This window comes from Corythoichthys intestinalis, chromosome 3 (assembly GCF_030265065.1).
Source record: "Corythoichthys intestinalis isolate RoL2023-P3 chromosome 3, ASM3026506v1, whole genome shotgun sequence".
NCBI classification, from domain to species: Eukaryota; Metazoa; Chordata; class Actinopteri; order Syngnathiformes; family Syngnathidae; genus Corythoichthys; species Corythoichthys intestinalis.
Window position 1 is genome coordinate 47,006,266 of NC_080397.1, and position 20,770 is coordinate 47,027,035.

At 39.5% G+C, this 20,770-nt stretch overlaps 1 protein-coding gene across 6 annotated transcripts in view; it reads left to right on the forward strand.

Moving 5' to 3' along the window:
* Window positions 1-19,130, forward strand: part of LOC130913337 (AP2-associated protein kinase 1-like) — a 42,586-nt gene extending 23,456 nt beyond the window's left edge. For 4 of the 6 annotated variants that reach the window (XM_057831873.1, XM_057831878.1, XM_057831874.1 and 1 more), the window contains 2 exons: window positions 5,664-5,753; window positions 17,347-19,130. In XM_057831873.1, coding sequence (XP_057687856.1) covers window positions 5,664-5,753; window positions 17,347-18,044 — 788 coding nt within the window. In that variant the 3' untranslated portion in view covers window positions 18,045-19,130. The remainder of the gene's footprint in view (window positions 1-5,663; window positions 5,754-17,346) is intronic. The other 2 variants (XM_057831876.1, XM_057831879.1) reach the window with 1 other exon arrangement.
* The last annotated feature ends 1,640 nt before the right edge of the window (window positions 19,131-20,770 follow it).

Genomic DNA, 20,770 nt, shown 5'->3' on the forward strand with positions numbered 1-20,770 from the left:
TCTGACATAATGCAATAAGCTGATTAAAATAACACTGCAAGCATAGTTTCGCCATGCTTTAATATGACTGATAATATTGATTTAATGGATTGCGGTCTTTGTCCAGAGACTCCAGACTAGGGATTTCCCGATCGCATATTTTTTCACCCGAGTCAAAGTCTCAAGCCACCAGATTTTGTCCCGAGAGTCCCAAACCAATACAGAGGGGAAAAAAAGTGATTCATTTATTTATTTTTTAAATTTGAACAAAAGTTCCAAACATGTTACAGTACTATTCTGTTTACAGTACTATCTCTTCTGATTTTTCCCGCTGTGTTGCGGAGTATAAATCGTATAGATTGTTGTTTCTTTTGGCAATGCCATTGTATTTCTCGATTATTTTTGTTACTGTTTAGCCCTTAAAAGTTTTTAAAAGAGTTACATTGTCTCTCTTTTTTGTGCCATTTAAATAGGGCTGCAACTAACAATGATTTTATAATTGATTAATCAGATGATTACATAAATGAGTAATCGGATAAATGTCACTTTTTAAAATTACCGTCAGAATTTAACTTGAAATTGTTTTAGGCATGTTGTAAGTGACAATGAAGACAAAATGAAAACATAAAACAAAGTTTAAAAAGTTAAAGGTTTTAACAAAGGTTCTGAGTATGAACCATAAAAAGAATTTCTCGGTACACAAATCAGACAAAAGTCCTGTTCATCCATCCATCTCTCATCTACCGCTTAATCCCGGGTCCTGGGTCGTCCCCGGGGCCTCCCACCGGTGGGACATGCCCGGAACACCTCTCCACGGGAGGCGTTCAGGAGGCTGTTCAACTGACTCCTGTCAACGCGGAGAAGTAGCGGCTCGACACGGAGTCCTTCCCGGATGACCGAGCTTCTCACCCTATCTCTCATAAGGGAGAGCCCGGACACCCTGTGGAGGAAACTCATTTCGGCCGCTTGTATCGGTGATCTTGTTCTTTCGGTCACGACCCACATCGAGTGGGCATCGGGAATAGTGCTTCTGGATTGGCAGACCAGGGTGGTGGTCCTGTTCATTCAAATTTTCAAAAAAAGTGCTACTGATTGACATTTGTTTTTCTTCTTGGTAAGGCGCTGATATAAATTGTGTCAAGTCAATGACTCATTTATTTAAACAAACTAAACAACAAAATCGACTTAAGAAGAAGCAGACTGTAATGTATCAGTAAATGATGAAGAATGACGGAGGCACACTGGATCTAACAACACAAAAGACAATCTAACTCTCGACACTTTGTAATATTATTGAGTCAGCAACCCAGCAGCAGCAGTTGCAGCAGTGTACTCTCTCTCTCTTGCACTAATCACTGGCGCGCACGCACAGCCTCACATTACACACACAAATAAGGACCCAAACGGGACTACAACGGCTGCCGGCAAAACCCGATTATCAAATTAGTTGGCAACTAATTTATGAATCCATTTTAATCGGTTAGCTGTTGCAGCCCTACATTTAAATATAGAAAAAAAATAAATGATATTCAGATTAAAGCCATTGTCTTAAGCCCCTTTCACACACATATCCCTGGTAAATTTCCGTGTAAGGTGACGCGGGATTTACTCACGCCATTGCTTTCACGCAGAGAGAGATATCCCGAGAATGACGCGGGTTGGACACTTTCACAAACTCTGTGCGGTGAGGGCTGCCGGCGCAATTTTATAACCCGGACATTACGTAATTTATGGTCGGCATGGACTGTCACATTCTGTTGGTCAGATTGTGTTTTGTTACAGAGCTGGTTGTGGGAGCGTTCCCGACATCAAGCTCATCAAGAGTGTATTATAGCCCAGGCGATCCAAGAGAAGGGTGCCGAGATAGTAACTTGCTATACGCGATACAACACATTGTGCTCTCAAATTCCGTGCATTTGCTAGCTTGTTCGTCTCCCGCATTTGTTTTGAAATCCCTCTACGCTGTGCTGGTACTTGAGTGTATTTGTTTTGTTGTCTTATCGGCTCTCTGCCTACCATTTAGGTTAGTATCATTGGTCCCCATCGACCTACTGTCATGGATCCACTGTGTTATTCCGCCTTTTCTGTGATTGCGTGTATTTTTGTTTGTATTTAATAACCCTTGAACGCATCCCTCGGTTGTTTTATGCTTTGAGGTACAACCTTGTTTCTGCAGTGGTGGCCCCTAACATCGGCAACAAAATAAACCACACATTTCCAAAGATGGACAATTAATCGGCTCTACAATCCAGTACCAATTTAATTTTGTTGTTTTCAGTTTAATTTAGTTATTTCCAGCCTGATATGTTGATAATTGTGATGTTTGTTTAACGCTTTTCGTCTTACTGCGAAGAAAGAGGAAGTGACGATCGGCCCGCTATGATATTTACGTCATCAGCCATCGTGCTGTGACCTGTGAATTTAACGCCTGCTTTCACACACACCGCTTCCCGGGAAAGTCGCGGACGTTATACCAAGACGCGACTCGGTAAATGCCCACATCGTCTCCATGTCAGGCAACCCGGGAAATTGCTTCCACATGTAAGGGCTGCCCATTTCGATTTAAATGGTGTTCAGGTATTTGTGAAAGGGGCTTTACTCGCTTACTAATGATAGAACCCAAATGTCTAAGGCTACCCTGCAATGCCACATTTACTATGTACAGTGGGGAGAACAAGTATTTGATACACTGCCGATTTTGCTGGTTTTCCCACTTGCAAAGCATGTAGAGCAGGGGTGTCCAAACTTTTTGCAAAGGGGGCCAGATTTGGTGTGGTGAAAATGTGGGGGGCCGACCTTGGCTGACGTCCTTTACGTAGAACAATATTTGTAAGCAAATTTTAGCAAGCCGTTCTGTGTGTCACATTTGCTTTATTATAGGGCTGCAGCTATCGAATATTTTAGTAGTTGATTAATCGATGGACTAGTTTGTTCGAATAATCGAGTAATTGGATAAGGAACATGAAAAATTAAACACCTGAGCTGAGCCTCAAAAGATATAATTTTTTTTAAATGATCTGTGTACAACAAAAGAACAATTGGCTAACTTGGATAGAAAAAGTCTGCTCGCCTAAAAACTATAAAATGTTAAAGTTTTTTTTTTTTTTTTACAATGCTCTTAACAAGTCTTTCAGACACATATTCCCACAAAAAAATGACTAAATATACCTATAAATTAAGAATTCGTTAAAAAAAAAAAAAAAAACATTCGCTCAAACAAAAACTTAGGTTATGTTGGTCTTAACAGGGAGCGGTTGGATTCAGGCATGTGAAAAGAGGCAGACTAGAGGGCATTGTATCCACCCTCATCAGGAAAATTAAGTGCAAACACTTTTAAAATCAACCATTACAATGCCACTTCAATTAAACGAATACTCGAAGCAACAAAATTTAGTTAGAATATTTTTTTCTAATCGAATACTCGAGTTAATCGATTAATCGTTGCAGCACAACTTTTTTTTTTTTTTTTTTTTTTTTAATAATTTCAACAATTTTGCAACTAGCCTTTGTGGCGTTCTCTTTCGACTCTCAGGGTCTTGCGAAATAGTGCTGCTGTGAAATTAAACTAGCTTCAAGTTGCTTCAATTTCTCGCTGCGTATCTTCCCTGTAATGTTGTCGTACATGTCAGCGTGTCTTGTTTAGTAATATTGCCTTACATTGAACTCTTTAAAAACAGCGACTGTCTCTTTGCAAATGAGGCAGACACAGTTGTTGCGTATTTTAGTGAAGAAATAGTCCAATTTCCACCTATCCTTGAAGCGTCGGCTGTCGCAGTCAATTTTTTGTTGTTGTTGATTGTCGCCATTTTAGAAAATTGGGAGGGAAGGGTCACACAGGGTAATGTTGCTTGGAGTGCTGCTGCCTTTTAGTGTGTAAATGAGGAGCAGCATTTAGTGTGTAAGCTACTTCATACGCTGGTAGCAGTACTGCTGACCAATTTATTAAGTCTGTGTGCGGGCCAGACGTTATTGATTTTATGACGGAGGCTGGGGGCCGGATGAAATTTGACCACGGGCCGCATTTGGCCCCCGGGCCGGACTTTGGACTTGTCTGATGTGGAGGTCTGTAATTTGTATCATAAGTTCTCTTCAACTGTGAGGGACCGAATCTAATACTACAAAAAAGAAAATCACGTTGTATGATTTTTAAATAATAAATTTGCATTTTATTGCATGAAATAAGTATTTGATACATCACAAAAATCAAACTTAATATTTGGTACAGAAACCCTTGTTTGCTATTACAGATACCAAACGTTTCCTGTAGTCCTTTACAAGGTTTGCACACACTGCTGCAGGGATTTTGGCCCACTCGTCCATGCAGATCTTCTCCAGAGCCTTCAGGTTTCGGGGCTGCTGCCGGGCAACACGGACTTTCAGCTTCCTCCATAGATTTTCTATCGGGTTCTGATCTGGTGACTGGCTAGGCATCTCCAGGACCTTAAGATGCTTCTTACGGAGCCACTCTTTAGTCGCCTTGGCTGTGTGCTTTGGGTCGTTGTCATGCAGGAAGACACAGCCACAACCCATCTTCAGGGCTCTCACTGAAGTAAGGAGGTTGTCAGCCAAGATCTGGCGATACATAGCCCCATCCATCCTCCCCTCAATACGGTGCAGTCGTCCTGTACCCTTGGCAGAGAAGCAGCCCCAAAAAATGATGTTTCCTCCTCCATGTTTCATGGTTGGGATGGTGTTCTTCTACTCATCCTTCTTTTTCCTCCAAACACGACGAGCCAAGTTTGGTCTCATCCGACCACATGACCTTCTCCCATTGCTCCTCTGGATCATCCAGATGGTCAGTGGCAAACTTCAGACGTGTCTGGACATGCACTGGCTTCAGCAGCGGGACCTTGCGTGCGTTGTAGGATTTTAATCCATGACGGCGTAATGTGTTTCCGATGGTTTTCTTCGAGACTGTGGTTCCAGCTCTCTTCAGGTCATTGACCAGGTCCTGCCGTGTAGTTCTGGGCTGATCCCTCACCTTCCTCATGATCATTGATGCCCCACGAGGTGAGATCTTGCATGGAGCCCCAGAACCAGCCAGATTGACCGTAAACTTGAACTTCTTCCATTTTCTAATAATCGTTCCAACAGTTGTTACCTTCTCACCAAGCTGCTTGCTTATTTTCCTGTAGCCCATCCCAGCCTTTTGCAGGTCTATTATTTTATCCCTGATGTCCTTACACAGCTCTTTGGTCTTGGCCATTGTGGAAACGTTGGAGTTTGTTTGTTTGAGAATGTGAACAGGTGTCTTTTATACAGGTAACAAGTTCAAACAGGTGCAGTTACTTCCAGTAATGAGTGGAGAACAGGAGCGGTTCTTAAAAAAGAACTAAGAGCCGAAATATTTACTAGTTGGTAATGTATCAGATACTTATTTCATTGCAGTTAAATACAAATGTATTATTTAAAAATTATACAATGTGATTTTCTGGATTTTTGTATTAGATTCCGTCCCTCACAGTTGAAGAGAACTTATGATACAAATTACAGACCTCTACATGGCTTGCAAGTGGGAAAACCAGCAAAATCGGCAGTGTATCAAATACTTGTTCTCCCCACTGTATACTACCCTGTTGTTAATCTCCCTGCACTTCCTTAACCTTTTACTTTGTGCTAATGGCTGAATTAACCGTTTTCTGCTCACATCTGCCTTTCCTTCACGTCCTCTCCTTTCACTGCAGACTCTTCTTTCCCCATGTCACAAGGGCAGCAAGGGAATAATCAAGAGTTTGACCCTATTCCCGTGCTTATCTCCAAAACCTCAAACCAAGGTAAGACTAACAGAATCCCGAGATGAGCACCCACATCTGTTGTCAGTACGACAGATTCTGACACTCCCACAGTCTAAAATGGAGCTCTCCATTTGTTACTTGTGATGATAAGTCTTGAGAGTCAAACTTTCATCTTGTAATAGGGGATACTTCACCCTGCAGGAGTTTGGCTTGTGTCATTTTTAGTGCGCAAGTTAGTTTTAGATTGGCATCCTCTTATTCTCCCCTGTGATGATGCAGCCATGTTAAGATGATCCCAGCTCACTCTCTGCTTCTTTCTCTTTTCCTACACCCTTTTCACTCTTCTGCTCTGGCCATGCCCTCCTCCATCCTCATTCACTCCTCCCTCATATTTCTTCTCTTCATACAATCTCGTTTCATATGACTTATTCTTTGGCTCACCACTTCCCTTGGCTCTTCCATGTACATTTCTGTGTCTCGTCTCTCTTTTTCTTTCTCTGGCATGTTTCAGGTGATCACTCGCAAAACAACAGTGGCAGTTCAGAGTCCAGCCTTCCCAACTTGGCCCGCTCCCTCCTACTGGTGGATCAACTCATCGACCTCTAGAGGGGGTGGGAGAGGTCAAGGGTGGGCAGTGTGAAACCCTTACTTAGGGATAGGGCAGGAGGGTTAGACATGTGGAAAATGTAGCATTTAATCAAGTGAAAGAGAGGACTCTGCATAGACTTGTTCACTCCTAACTCCTGATAGGCCGTTTTCAGTAAACTCTGCTAACATTTTCATCTGCCTCTAACATGGCTTCACCATGGCCTTCCTCATGCTTTACCCCATATTCGCTCATTTACTATGTTGCCATGGTGGTCTACTTTCATTTCATGATGAATTCTCAACAACGTCTGCTTTGCTTTGTGTGTGTTGAGGATTAAAGCTTTATTTGAACACTTTTGACCAAAAGAGTGACAATTGAAGTGTAATTCAGTTTTTCTCAAAACCAAAACGTGCACAATACACAAGCAGGATGCTTAACTAGTAAAATATTTTCCCAGATTGACCCAGTGAAAGTTTTATGTTTAGTCTTTGATGGAAAAATATCTGTCCTGACGATTTTTCAGTCGGTTGTGGGTTGTTGTGCTCAAACTGGTTTGTAAACGTAAACACCACATAAGGTAGAATTGTTTTGTTTTTCTTTAGTTTAAATACAGTATATTGTTGAATGTATTTGACAATATGAAAAGTTCAAGTATGACAAGTATTCACATGCTGGTCAGGTAATATGTTTAAGGGATAGACAAGACCTTGATCATGTGCATCACAGAGGACAGAATTTTGTTTATAAAGTGAAAAGACACGAAATGTCATTTTTACGATGAGTAACTTTGGCGAGAAATGTTAATAATAGCTATTATTTCCCGGAAGTTTGAAATGCTGAGTTCCGTTCCTGCGCTGGCGATGTAACCCAGATTTCCACTTAAGTCGGAATTAACCTTTTAAATACCTCAAAACACCCTCGAATTGAAAAAAAAAAAACTATCCAAAAACATGTGTTATACGCAGTGTTGTTAATCTTACTTTAAAAAAGTAATTAATTACAGTTACAAATTACTTCTCCCAGAAAGTAATTGCGTTAGTAACTCAGTTACCTGAATTTAAGAGTAATTAGTTACTTGGCAAAGTAACTGGTGATAATTTTCATGTTTTGTTTTCCTCAAAAAAACGGGTCACACAATGTGAAGTTTAAAGGGTTTTTGTAACAATTGGCCCTAGCCCAATTCTTTACCCTAAACTTAACTAGACACAGGGGTATTGCGGATATTGCGATAACTAGATAGTAACCTTTGCTATGCGTGGAAGTCATTTAATGTTGTGAATTAACCGTTAAAGTTGTTAAAATTGCTCCTGTTATTGCATTAGTTCCCATCTGTCTACTTTCGACATGTGTAAGTTTTAAAACTGTTTCATTTAAAGATAGATTTAAGTCAAGATTTTGCCAATTTAGGAGCATTTTAGATAAGAAGTTACTTAGGTTCACTCGGAAGGTTCTCTACAACAGAGCCTTCCTGAGATGTGTACTGCTCTAAGATGGCAGCTTTTTACTAACACATCTAGTTCTTTATTATACATGTTGCTAATGCAGCCGTGTCTTGCATCTAGTTCTGTATATATGTGATATCTACCGAAGCATCATGTGGGCGTAGTTTGTAGGCTATCGGCTACAGCCACGTATTATTAGAGCCACCTAGCATAACAGCATTGCGTTTGCAACAGCGTCACACTCCCTTGCGTCCTCCCCGCTCCTGCTCTGCTCTCTCATCTCCGTGAGTCCGTCTTTCTCATTTTCTCGCGTCAGTGAACCAACATAGTAACGCATAGTAACGCACGCCTTTCCCGCGTCAGTAACGGTAACGGCGTTGCCAAGATGAGAAAATTAATTAATTAGATTACTCTCTACTGAAGAAAATAACGCCATTAGTAACGGCGTCATATTCTAACGCCGTTATTAACAACACTGATTATACGTCATTGTACTGTCCTCGCCAAGACATTGGAGCTAAGTCCTAGCTAGACAGTAAGCTACACTCCGAAATGATGTCAGTCGTCTGTGTGGTTTGCTTTATTCAGCTGATCATGACTTCAACACTTGTAGAACGAAACTAAAATAAAATTAAATCCGACTCATCTTCAATAACAACAATTCGAATTTGCGTTTACAAGTAGCTGCTGATTCAGCAATAACAAACTATTAGTATGTAACAGTTAGCGTCCGCACGTCATCAAAAAGAATCACATAAACTCACCCAAAGTATTCGACCACTATTGAAAACGCACAATAAACAGTACAAAATGGGTTATAAATAGCCGTTGCTTATAGATGCTTCACAAGCAACAATGTGTGCGCAGGCTGTCACCTCTGTCACTCAGCTGGCTGCTCTGTGTGTGCGTGTTTGTGGTGGTCGCGTACATGTGCTCACCTCCTGTTCTACGCTTCCTGTGCCAAAATAAAAGCATACATCACCAAACAAAAGTACACAAAAAAATATGACGAGACTCCGGCATCGTAAAGTGGAAATCGCGTAAGTCGGGTCCATCGTAACCCGGGGACTACCTGTATCTCAGATTGTCCTACTTCTAGTCACGTATTGGCTACCCACTTTAGTATGCAAGGCTATTAACAAGGTTTAACGGACCCAGGAAGTGAAGCAGGCTTTGTCTGAGTCACAGACCGAGAACGGAGAAAGACAGACAGATTGCACAGGTACAGAAACTGTAAAGACTGCATGTCTATTTTCTTAGCTGCTTTTTCTCAGTTTCAAGAGTGTCAGCGTTTACTTGCTGTATGTGTGTTCCATGACTGACATCGCATTTGTAGAACAATGGCTGCACTTTCAAGCAGTGTTTAAACATTTGCTGCATTATCAAAGTCATAAGAAATGAGAGATTTGCATGCTTAAATACTTATCGTATCGTATTTCACATAAAGGTCATGTACAATAGGTGTTCTGTGTTACTCCAAATTCATCGACTGCAGTGTTGTTTTAGGCAGCCCTTTTAATTTTCGTTTGTCTTTTGGACGAAAACACATTACTTCCTTGAATTTTTCTTTTAATCCCAAACATAGTCTAAGTCATATTTTAGTCATTTCAAAATGTGTTCATTCTCAATTCTCAAAATATTTTCGTCTATAAACTTCAACAGTTTTAGTCCATGTCTCAATCAATAAATAAAAGGTTTGACATTGACAGACGAGCACGTAATTGTAGTCTACAAGGACATCACCATCAGCATGATGATGATACACACTCAGCAGGAAAACAGCACATTATTTGCAATTATTAAATTCACTTGGACGCCACAGACCAGGGGTCGCGTTAACCGGAAATTTTCCGTCGTTGACCGGTTTTTTAAAACGGTGACGGAAAAAACTGAAGTCCGTCAGTCATTTTGACAGGTTGCAATTCACACCCCAGACCACAGGGTGGCGAGTTAGCATATTAATTAGCTATTGTCTCTCTTAATGCATGACGTCGTTTGCTATTCTGTCAGAATATTGTAGCGTAACCGGGGTCTGGCGGCGGCACCGTGATTGACACATCAACGCGAGGTTCTTATTGGTGCACCCGGTGTGCCAGCGCGTCATCCAATTGATGGACAAGATTGCCGCCTGTGTATAGACCCCAATCACATGACGTCACAACTCCGCCCCCCTGACCGGAGCCGCCATATTGTGTGTCAGCCCGTCATGTTTATACATTACCGCTACGTACATGCCTCCTATTACGGCGTGTTTTTCTGCTCGTTAATATTAATAATCAAAATGGTGAAGGCGTGTGTGGCGGTTGGTTGCTGTAACAGAGAAGATAGACGGAGAGACTTGAAGTTCTACCGTATTCTGAGAGACGCGAAGATGAGAGCGAGATGGACTGCTGTAACTCGACAAGAAATCTGGGCACCAAACGATCACCACAGGCTATGTAGTAGTCTTTTTATATCTGTTAAAATGCATTTAATATATATTTAGAAGATTTTGGGCTGACAACCACAATTAAGATGATTGTGTGACGTTGGTGATTAGGGTCTATATCGTTGCCTCCTTTTCTTTGGAGGCGGAGTTGTTGGCGGTAAGCAGAGTAAAAAGGGAGAAAAATACCACGACTTCCGTGTCTAATTTTTCGCCGCCAAGCAAGCGTTACAATATTAATTAAAAATGAATGAAAACTAAATACTATTGAATATGTCATCATTATCATTTAAAACATTTAAGTGACGGGTAAAAATAGACTATGACCGGATTTTTATGACCCTGTCAGTCAAAATGACAGACAACGAAAATGTCTAGCGCAACCTCTGCCACAGACTGTACGTAAAAAGTTTTCCAGGAGTTTAAGAAGACACTCACTGCGCTAAATGCTAACGCGAACGCTATGCTAATGCTACAAGTTAGTTTAGTGTGTGATGATCACTTATCACAGACCTTTAAAGGCTAAGGCAACATGGCAGATCTAGCCAAGATAAGAAAGCAAAACTTACCAAGCACCACCTGACACGTTTTACAAAAGGAGCCTGGAATGGCCACACGCTTTCTCACCGGTGTGTGGGGCAGGGGGCGCAACACGTCACGTGAGTGAAACGGCCATACACTGCTAAAATGTGTGCTAACCACACAAAAGATAAGAAAATGTCACAAATTGTGAACATTTGACGGAAACTCGTTTTTGTCTCGTTTTTAGCACGTCATCGTGACGTGATCGTCATGAAAAAAATGTTCGTTGACGAAATATTTTCATCATCGTTGACGAAAACAACACTGGTTGACTGTAAATTAACTATATATCCAAGCACCCCAATAATTTTGTCCATAACACCTACATGATAGGTTTGTTCTCTGGATTTTTTTTTTTTTTTTTTTTTTTGGGAGAGGTGTGATTGGTTCATTCTTCGCGAAAGTTTTTGAGCTTGCGTTTTTTTTCGGACACCAAACTCATTCAAGTGTGGATCTTGGGAGATGTTTCATAACAGCGAAGTCAAAGTGGTTAAAATAACGATGTGATACACTGTCATTGTTATATATGTGCATTTGTTTTAAAATAAGCTGACCATTTGTTGAACCCTTGCCACGTTAAGGGGAAAGGTAGCTGTTCTCAGTAAAGATGTGCACTTACAAATAAGCACTATGCAATTAGAAGCTAGTGTTTCCGTGGAATCCTCCACCTCAAAATTAGCCACTAGATAAGTTTCCCAAACTGGGAAGTTACTCAACCTCTACTTTCAAACTCAATTTTAAGTGAAACAAAACTACATCAACATCTATCATGACTCTTTTTAGAGCTAATGTATAAATGTGGTATATTTAAAGGGAACCACGGATAGAAGGACATGTAGTTCTTAATAGCTAAATCTTGTACGAGTTGTAATGATTTGATATTAAAACCCCACTTAAAGTTTTCGTTTCAATAAAATTTGTAAAATTAACTAGTAAGTCACCATTCTTGTTGACGTCGCAGGGCGGTAACGTCACTTTTTTCTTTTGTTTTTTTAAACACCTGTCACACTTTAATTATGTAAGGTAGTAATTTAAATACGCTACAAGGTGTCAATGGCGAGTTTTAAATGAATTAAGGATCAAGCCAAAGAGTGCGTTTTGTCCCTTGACTGACGCCGTAGTTTTCCTTCAATCCGCAGTATGGTGTAAGGCAGAGAGAAAGGAGAGTGGACACAGGCGTTTATTGGAATAAGCTTCGGCAACTCCTTCACAACAAACATAAGTATGATACAGTGAAAATACAACAAAAATAATATACCTTTCAAAAAATAATGTTCACAAAAAGAAAAGTGCTTCAATCTAAATTATGGAGGCCCTACAATGCAAAGAGAACTGCCATTCACAAATCCACAAAATAGATATGCAAAATACACATAAAACCTACTCAGACTTTAGTCAAACTCTAAACAGTTTAGCAACTCATTTAGCTCAACAAATACACTGGATGGCAATATTTAGTCACAATATACAAACTATGATGCTGGGAGCCATTATCAGGAGCCTTATTTGTTGTGAAGACAACACTCAAATGAACATAAATCACAATGGGCCCACACTAAACAGGAAACTACGGCGTCAGTCGAGGGACAAAAGGCACTCATTGGCTTGATCTCTTATTAATTTAAAACTCTCCATTGACACCTTGTGGTGTATTTAAATCACTACCTTACATAGTTAAAGAGTGACACTATGAAGTACAGCAGCATGGCCATGTGACGTCGCAACCCTGCGACGTGAATAACAATGGCGAGCTACTAGTTTATTTTTTTATTTAAAATTTTACAAATTTTATTGAAACGAAAACATTCAGAGGGGTTTTAGTATCAATTTTTTTATTTTATTTTTTTCAATTATTATAACTCGTAATAGCATTTATCTTTTAAGAACTACATGTCTTTCTATCCGTAGTACCCTTTAAAGGGCCAAATAGAGCAGAGTCTCTGTGTGTATGAATCAGGGCTGCAGCTATCGATTATTTTAGTAGTCGATTAATCGATGAACTAGTTAGTTTGAATAATCAAGTAATCTGATAAGGAACAAGAAAAAAATAACTGAGCTGAGCCTTAAACAGTATAAAAAAATAAATGCGGATCTAAGTACAACAAAAGAAGAATTGGCTAACTTACATAGCAAAAGTCCGCTAGCTTAAATGCTATAAAATGCTAAGGTTTTTTTTTTTTACAATGCTCTTAACAAATGGTTCACACATTCCCACAAAAATGGCTTAATATGCCTATAAACTAAACTATGAATGCATAAAAATAGGGCTGCAGCCATCGATTATTTTAGTAGTCCATTAATCGATTAATTATTTAGTTCGAATAATCGCGTAATCGGATAAGGACCATAAAAAAATAAAATACTTGAGCTGAGCTTGAGTTGGCTAACTTACATAGCAAAAGTCCGCTCGCTTAAATGCTATAAAATGCTAACATTTTTTACTATGCTCTTAACGAATGGTTTAGACACATCTTCCCACAAAAAATGGCTAAATATACCAATGAACTAAATTACAAATGCATTAAAAAAAAATTAGCTCAAACAAAACTTATCTTATGTTGGTCTTAGCAGGGAGCAGATGGATTCAGCCATGTGAAATGAGGTAGACTAGAGGACCATGTATTCACCCAAATCAATAAAACTTAATGTAAACACTTTCAAAACAAACCTTCACAACAACACTTTAATTAAACGGATACTCAAAGCAGCCAAAATTAATTCAAATCTTTTTTTCCTAATCGAATACTCGAGTTAATCGATTAATCGTTGCAGCACTACATAAAAAAATAGGGCTGTCAAAATTATCGCGTTAACCAGCGGTAATTAATTTTTTTAATAGTTTAAATATTTGACGCAATTAACGCACAAATGCCCTGCCTAAACAGATTAAAATGAGAGCACAGTGAAAGGTGTATTGTTGTGTTTTTCGGAGTTTTGCCGCCCTCCGCTGGCGCTTGGGTGCGACTGATTTTATAGGCTTCAGCACCCATGGGCATTGTGTAAGTAATTATTGACATCAACAATGGCGGGCTACTAGTTTATTTTTTGATTGAAAATTTTACAAATTTTTAGAGCTGAAACGAATACTCGAGCAACTCGAGTAACTCGAGTTTTAAAACTGATCCGAGTAATTTTATTCACCTCGAGTAATCATTTATTTTGACAGCTCTAAGCATCAAGTTTTGCTCGGACTACTTTTAATGCGGGACAATGCGCTAATGTCACGTGAGGAGAGGAAGAAGGGGAAAAAAAAAAACTGCAGCCGACAGCCGCTACAAACGACGCCGACATTGCTAAATACGAGTCCGCACGATGCTACGTTGGTAGCAGGTAGCGTCTGATGCATCTCATAGAGATCACATGTATGTTGAACTAGATGCCCATTGACAGCCTCGGCCGCGTCGCAGCGTTAGTAAACAGCCGCCATCTTAAAGCAGTAGAACGATAAGCGCTAATAAATAAGATTAACGTTACAAATCCTAACTTTTAAGTAATGTGTGTTATCAAGCGTAGCGGCATTTTTAGGTGTATATATATATATATATATATATTTTTTTTTTTATATAAGATCTAAAAGTTTTTGGAGTGAAAGCAGTAAATTAGTCTTTTTTATTATTCTAGTTACATCTGAGATGCAATTGTTGGCTGTTTTTAACAATGCACATCGAAAATAAAGACATTGATTGACTGAAAATGGTTCAAGATTAGATTAAATGTCTTGTTTTCTTATGTATATTTATAATTGCTCTTCACCTAAAAATATATTTGTTTTATCCAATTACTCGATTAATCGATAGAATTTTCAGTCGATTACTCGATTACTAAAATATTCGATAGCTGCAGCCCTACAAATTTTATTAAAACGAAAACATGAAGAGGGGTTTTGCTATAAAATTTCTATAACTTGTCTTTTAAGAGCAAGTCTTTCTATCCATGGATCGCTTTAACAGAATGTTAATAATGGTAATGCCATCTTGTTGATTTATTGTTATAATAAAGAAATACAGTACTTATGTAGAATGTATATATCCATCTTGTGTCTTATCTTTCCATTCCAACAATAATTTACAGAAAAATATGGCATATTTTATAGATGGTTTGAATTGCGATTAATTGCGATTAATTACGATGAATTAATTTTAAACTGTAATTAACTCGATTAAAAATTTTAATCGTTTGACACCCCTATAAAAAACATTATCTCAAACAAAAACTTAGCTTATGTTGGTCCTAACAGGGAGCAGTTGGATTCAGCCATTTGAAATTAGGCAGACCAGAGGGCAGTGTATCCACCCTAATCAATAAAACTAAATGCAAACACTTTCAAAACAAACCATTACAAGCCACTCTAATTAAGCGAATACTCGAAGCAATAAAATTTAATTAGAATATTTTTCTGTAATCTAATACTCGAGTTAATCGATTAATCGTTGCAGCACTAGTATAAATGCTGAGATAGCACCCAAACCGATTGTTTTTTTTCCCCCCTCCCTTTTGTGTGCACATCTTCCGTCAGTGTTTTTAGAAGGACTTCAATATCCGAGGTGGAGAGATTAAGAAATTGACATTGTTTCTAAATTACAAGGAAATTGAAGAGTAATATTTTTCCTCAGTTGTATTTGGCACTGTGAGTTAGGCCTGAACGATATTGGAAAAAACTATTGTTGCGATTTTTTTGAGGTGTGCAATATATTGCGATATTATATTGCGATAGTAAAAAAAAAAAATATATATATATATATATTTTTTTTTTTTTTTTTTTTTTTTAAGAAATTTTCACTAGATGACTTGAATAGCTGTTTGGAAAAACTTTGCATGACACACCGTGACCACAGTGTATTCATATAATACCGTTTCATTTGTGAATGATTAAGATTGCTGTATTATTATGAAGGGATCCAGGAAGCCATGTCTGCACAAAATAGATAATTTATTGAACACAATATTTGACACTTCAACAGCAGCAAATACATTAAATGACAAATAAAAGAGCAGGTGCATTCGTCCCCTAAGTTTTTGACAAAATATAACAATAAATAAAAACTTCTGTAAAATAACAACAAAGTTGTAAACATATTTGAACAAAAATATTAAATATGACAAATAAGAGTTGTTCACAAACTATAACAATAAATAAAAACCTCAGTAAAACAACAATAAAGTTGTCAACATATTTGAACTTAAATATTAAATCTGTCAAAGAAAAGTGCAAGTGCATTAGTCCCCTGAGTTGTTTACACAAAATATAACAATAAAACTGCAAAATTGCAACAAAGTTGTAAAAATATTAACTATCAAAACTTGATGTGCAGCTGTACTATAGTTATTTGAAAAATACGATTTACAATTAATTTAAATATAAAAGAAACAGAAACTCAATTGAACTTGTAAATAATTGAACTGAATAACAGCAAATAACTGATGAATAGCAGAACCATTTTAACTCCCAAATTTCCTGCCTTCCTGATAGCTGTCACATGAATAAAAAGAAGAAAAGACATTCCTCCAGCTGTGTTATGTATTTGTCTGCATATCGTCCACCTTCCTTGCTCAGCAATTCTCAACTGGGTCTCATAGGTTTTTGGCCAAGACTACTAGTTTATCCACCATTGCAGGCTTGAGACAAGAACGTTGGCACGTAACAATGTTCCCACCTGGACTAAAAAGCCTCTGATGGGAAGCTCGTAGCAGGAATGCATAGATACCTGCGTTTTAATTGGTCCCACATGTTCGACGGATTACTTCTTGTTGAGGCAACCACGGCGAGGCACTGTCGACAGGGCTGTTTTTTGTTCCTTATATTCTTGTCGATAGCCAAAATACTTCCAAAGCTCCTTTTGGAGACAGTCTTCCCTATTCAACGTGTTGCTTGCTTTCACTTTGAAAACGGCCCCTCCTCCCTCCGCTCTGCTGTTCGGCCCCTCCTCCCTCCACTCCGCTGTAGCAGGGGAGGGGGAGGAGCCGATGACTGCGAGCTGGAGGGAATGAGAGGCTGTGCGCTCTCCTTCCCGCTCCTTCCTCAAAACAAACATTTGTGGATTTAAAAAAATGAAATGAAAAAACTATCGCACGTCCTTGCGATGGGACTATTGCGCATGCGCACATCGCGATGGCGATGTTTAAACGATATATCGTTCAGGCCTACTGTGAGTCCATGTTATTCCTCACAATTTCAAAACAACACTTTTGCACTTGGTTTCAGTCAGGGTGAAGATAACAAAATCAGGTAGCGTTTTCCTTAACTCTTTTGGTGAGAGTCGCCTGTTAACAGTCACTGTCGACGCTGCTGAGGTAAGACTGACCCGTGCGCTTTCCTGTGCTCGTCTTGTCTAACTGCGCCACCTTTTGCTGCTAAGGCCATTCTCCTTGTTTCGACTGACTTCCTCTGCTCCCACCCATTACAACGAGAGCAAGTTGTGGAAACAAGACTGCTCCAACTTGTGATGATGAATGTAGTAGAACGTGCGTAGCGTCTTAAGTGTTGTGGTGCTTCCTCACTTGGAGGTGCTTATATGTGCTTAGTACAGAAGTTTGTAAGTTCATGTAAAAGGGATGATAAATAAACATTTTTTTCTTTTCTGCTTTTTATTACAGATTCGCAACTTGAAAGAAACGGCTATTCTGTGCTAGGCCAAGAAGGGTGCGATCCTGAAACTCTTGGAGATTTTGCTGCAAATGACAAATGTCTTCACTCTAGTGATGAAGACCAGGAAAAGGAAGCCTATCGAGAAGATCGGAAGAATTATAGGGGTACCACCAAAGGTCATACTTCAGCCCAAGAACCGCTACTGGTCGACTCTGAAGATGACGAAGAACACGGAGCTGAACCTAGCATCCTTTCTACAGCAGCTGCACCCGCCGCCATTGCCCAGAATCATTCCCAGTTTAATCCCGAGCCAACCAGCGCAGATGTCTTCTCAAAAGCTCCTTTTAGACTAACGCAGCAAGGAACAGGCGACGTGTTCGCCAACGCGCCATTTCCGAGTGGACCGTTTGCAACCCAGCGGCCGTTGGACGTGTTCTCCCAGGCTCCGTTTGCAAAAAAGAAAGAGGCTTCAGCTCCCACGTACATTCAAGGGGCAGCTGAGATGCCCGAACAAGGTGTGTTGGGACAGACAGCCACACACACATTCCGCCCACAGTCTTTAGCCAAATATTCCCGTCACTTTGAGGGAAAGGTCACCCAGCAGCCTGAGAACCTGTTTAATGTGAGCAATCAAACTGGGGTACACACCATTGACCCATTTATCAGTGCACCATTTCACTTCAAAGCTCCACAGGAAAAGCCCTGACGAACTCCTTTCTCAACATTATGCAACTATTTGACACTGAAACTACTGCTTCAAAGTGATATGCATGTAAAGGATGCAAACCATATTTCCATGAACCCTGAAATGCTTTTGTGCCTAAACCTGAGCAGACCTTAACAGCACTGACACATATTTAATGCTTTTGTTGAGAATGCAAGCTGTTCACATTGGCACAGTAAAAGCAAGTACTGTACAACCTTATCACAGCTTATTCTTTAATTCATACAAGTGTCACAGGGTTGTTGCTATGAGCATCTCAAAGTAGTTACGACTAGCGTTCTTTTTTATGTTTTCAAGGCTTTCTATGCACCCGCATTCAAAAATACAACCGGGTGGTCAAGCATTTGTTCTCTTGCCTACCTCACATTTGTCTTGTTACTCTGTTTAGATTCAAGGTGATCAAGTGAGGCATGTGTCTCCTTCCAGTCACTAATGTGTCTCTGCTGAAAATGAACAATGCTGTTTGTGTTCGTTGCGTAAGCCCTAAGTACTCCAATATAAACAGTAAAAACTGGACACTATTCCTGATGTTTGTGAATTAAGCATTCGCTTGGAAGATGTTCCTCCAAATAAACATGCTACAAGTTAATATTATAGCACATGCCACACCAAGTACGGAGATCTCTGCAATATGCATTATGCAAAAAAACAACATTCACCATCTCCAAACGGTACTATAGGTCTCTAATGGTCAAAATGCTCTGTACTGTACAGATAAGTAATTCCTGCAATGAGTGCGTGTCTTGTGTGGGTGAAATATAGAGCACTTGTTGATCAGGGATTAACAAATTAGTAGCAAAGATTGGTAGCCGATTAAAATCAAGGAGAACATTTCAGATTTTTTAATTGCACTTTTATGTTAAACATTCAAACTGGTGGAACCCAAAACTGAATGACGATGTTCATCTGTTGTAATGTAAATGTTTTGTTTACACTTTGAATGTAACTGGAGAGGTTTTGACAGGTTTGAAACACAGCTGACCTACTGTTGGACAAAAAGTGCTTGAAATGATTGATCACAGCTTGCCTTTGTTGTCCTGAAAAAATATTAAATGAATGTAAATCATATTTTATTCATTCATTTTGAAACTTTGGCTCATGAGAATAAAGTACAAAAAAGAATTCTGACAGCACAGGGTATCGCAAATCCCAGAAGTGGTGTACTGTGAATACAACCCGTTAGAGCTGAAACGAATACTCGAGCAACTCGAGTTTAAAAACTGACCCGAGTAATTTTATTCACCTCGAGGAATCGTTTAGTTTTGCCAGCTCTAAGCATCACGTTTTGCCCGGACTACTTTTAATGCGGGACAACGCGCTGGCGTAGAGGAAGAAGCAATAAAATTTTTTTTTTAAAAACTTACTGTAGCCTAGGGTGACCAAACGTCCTCTTTTGCCCGGACAAGTCCTACTTTCACGTAGTATCCTCGTCGTCCGGGCGGGTTTTTTATAAATTCATAAAAATGCCCAGTTTTTATGATTTTTCACGGGACCAATTTGAAGAGAATCCCTCCGGCTGCTGGGTGGCAGCAGTTGACATGGCTCCTACTAGAAGGGAGGGAAGGAGTAGTTCTTGTTTTTGTTGGCAGTTTACCCCTATCATGAGGCATTACCACCATCTACTGGGTTGACGATTTGGCCACAACGCCTGCCCAGTTGTTAAGTTTTTTACGATAAATACGTATATAATGGCAACTGCTGACTTCTGTCGGAGCTTTGACTGTAAAATCCTGTTTGGTGTCACATCGTTACGCTGCCGATGATTGTAAACTTTTATAGCAAAGTTTGATTTTTGCCTCAGCTAACTATCAGTAAGCTAAACCACGCTATGCATTATGGGAAACATAGTTTTGAACTGCAACGTTTGGAAACATGCTGGTTGAATAGTTTGTCAGTTTTTTTCGGTTATTGTTTGTGTGCGATCTAGAACATTGAATGAGAATATCAATTGAATGGGAATAACAATTTGTCAAGTACAATTGTCGCTATGGTAATTCATAAAAATGTTTAGTTGACACATAGCCTACTGTGTGTATGTGTATTGACTGGACTACATTTCAATGGGTCTGCATTTTATATATATATATATATATATATTTTTTTTTTCAAAATGCATTTTTTCCATCCAGAGTGAGGGGGCACACTTTAAATATATTAAAGTGATATAGGCATCTTGAGTGAACTTCGAGTAAAATTCAAGTATCTTAAGGCTGGGCTGAGTGTCCTTTTTTTTGGGGGGGAATCAAAATATGGTCACCCTACAGTATAAACTATAAACTACGCCGACGTTGCTAAAAACTGCGTCCGCATGATGCTAGTGTAGCAGCAGATAGTGTCCGATGCGTCTCATAGATATCGCATTTAGAACTAGATGCGAAATGACAGACTCGGCCATGTCTGGGCAGCGTTAGTAAACAGCCGCCGTCTTTAAGCAGTAGACTTCTCAGCACTAATGAATATATCGTTACTGTCACTCGCTTACGTAACAGCCCTTCGGAGGGCTAGGTTTCTATTGATTATGACCACTGTTGATGCGTGGCTAACGTGTCTTACATAACTGTTTTATTTAATCAGTAAAAAAGCGCTGTAGAGTGATGAGGGTGTAGAATTAAAAATGATAAAGCTGTCAGTTTTAGCTCAGTAGTCATTGCTGAATAAAACGCCAAGTAGCACTGGTCCCCAGTGGCGGACTTGGCAATTTTGGGGCC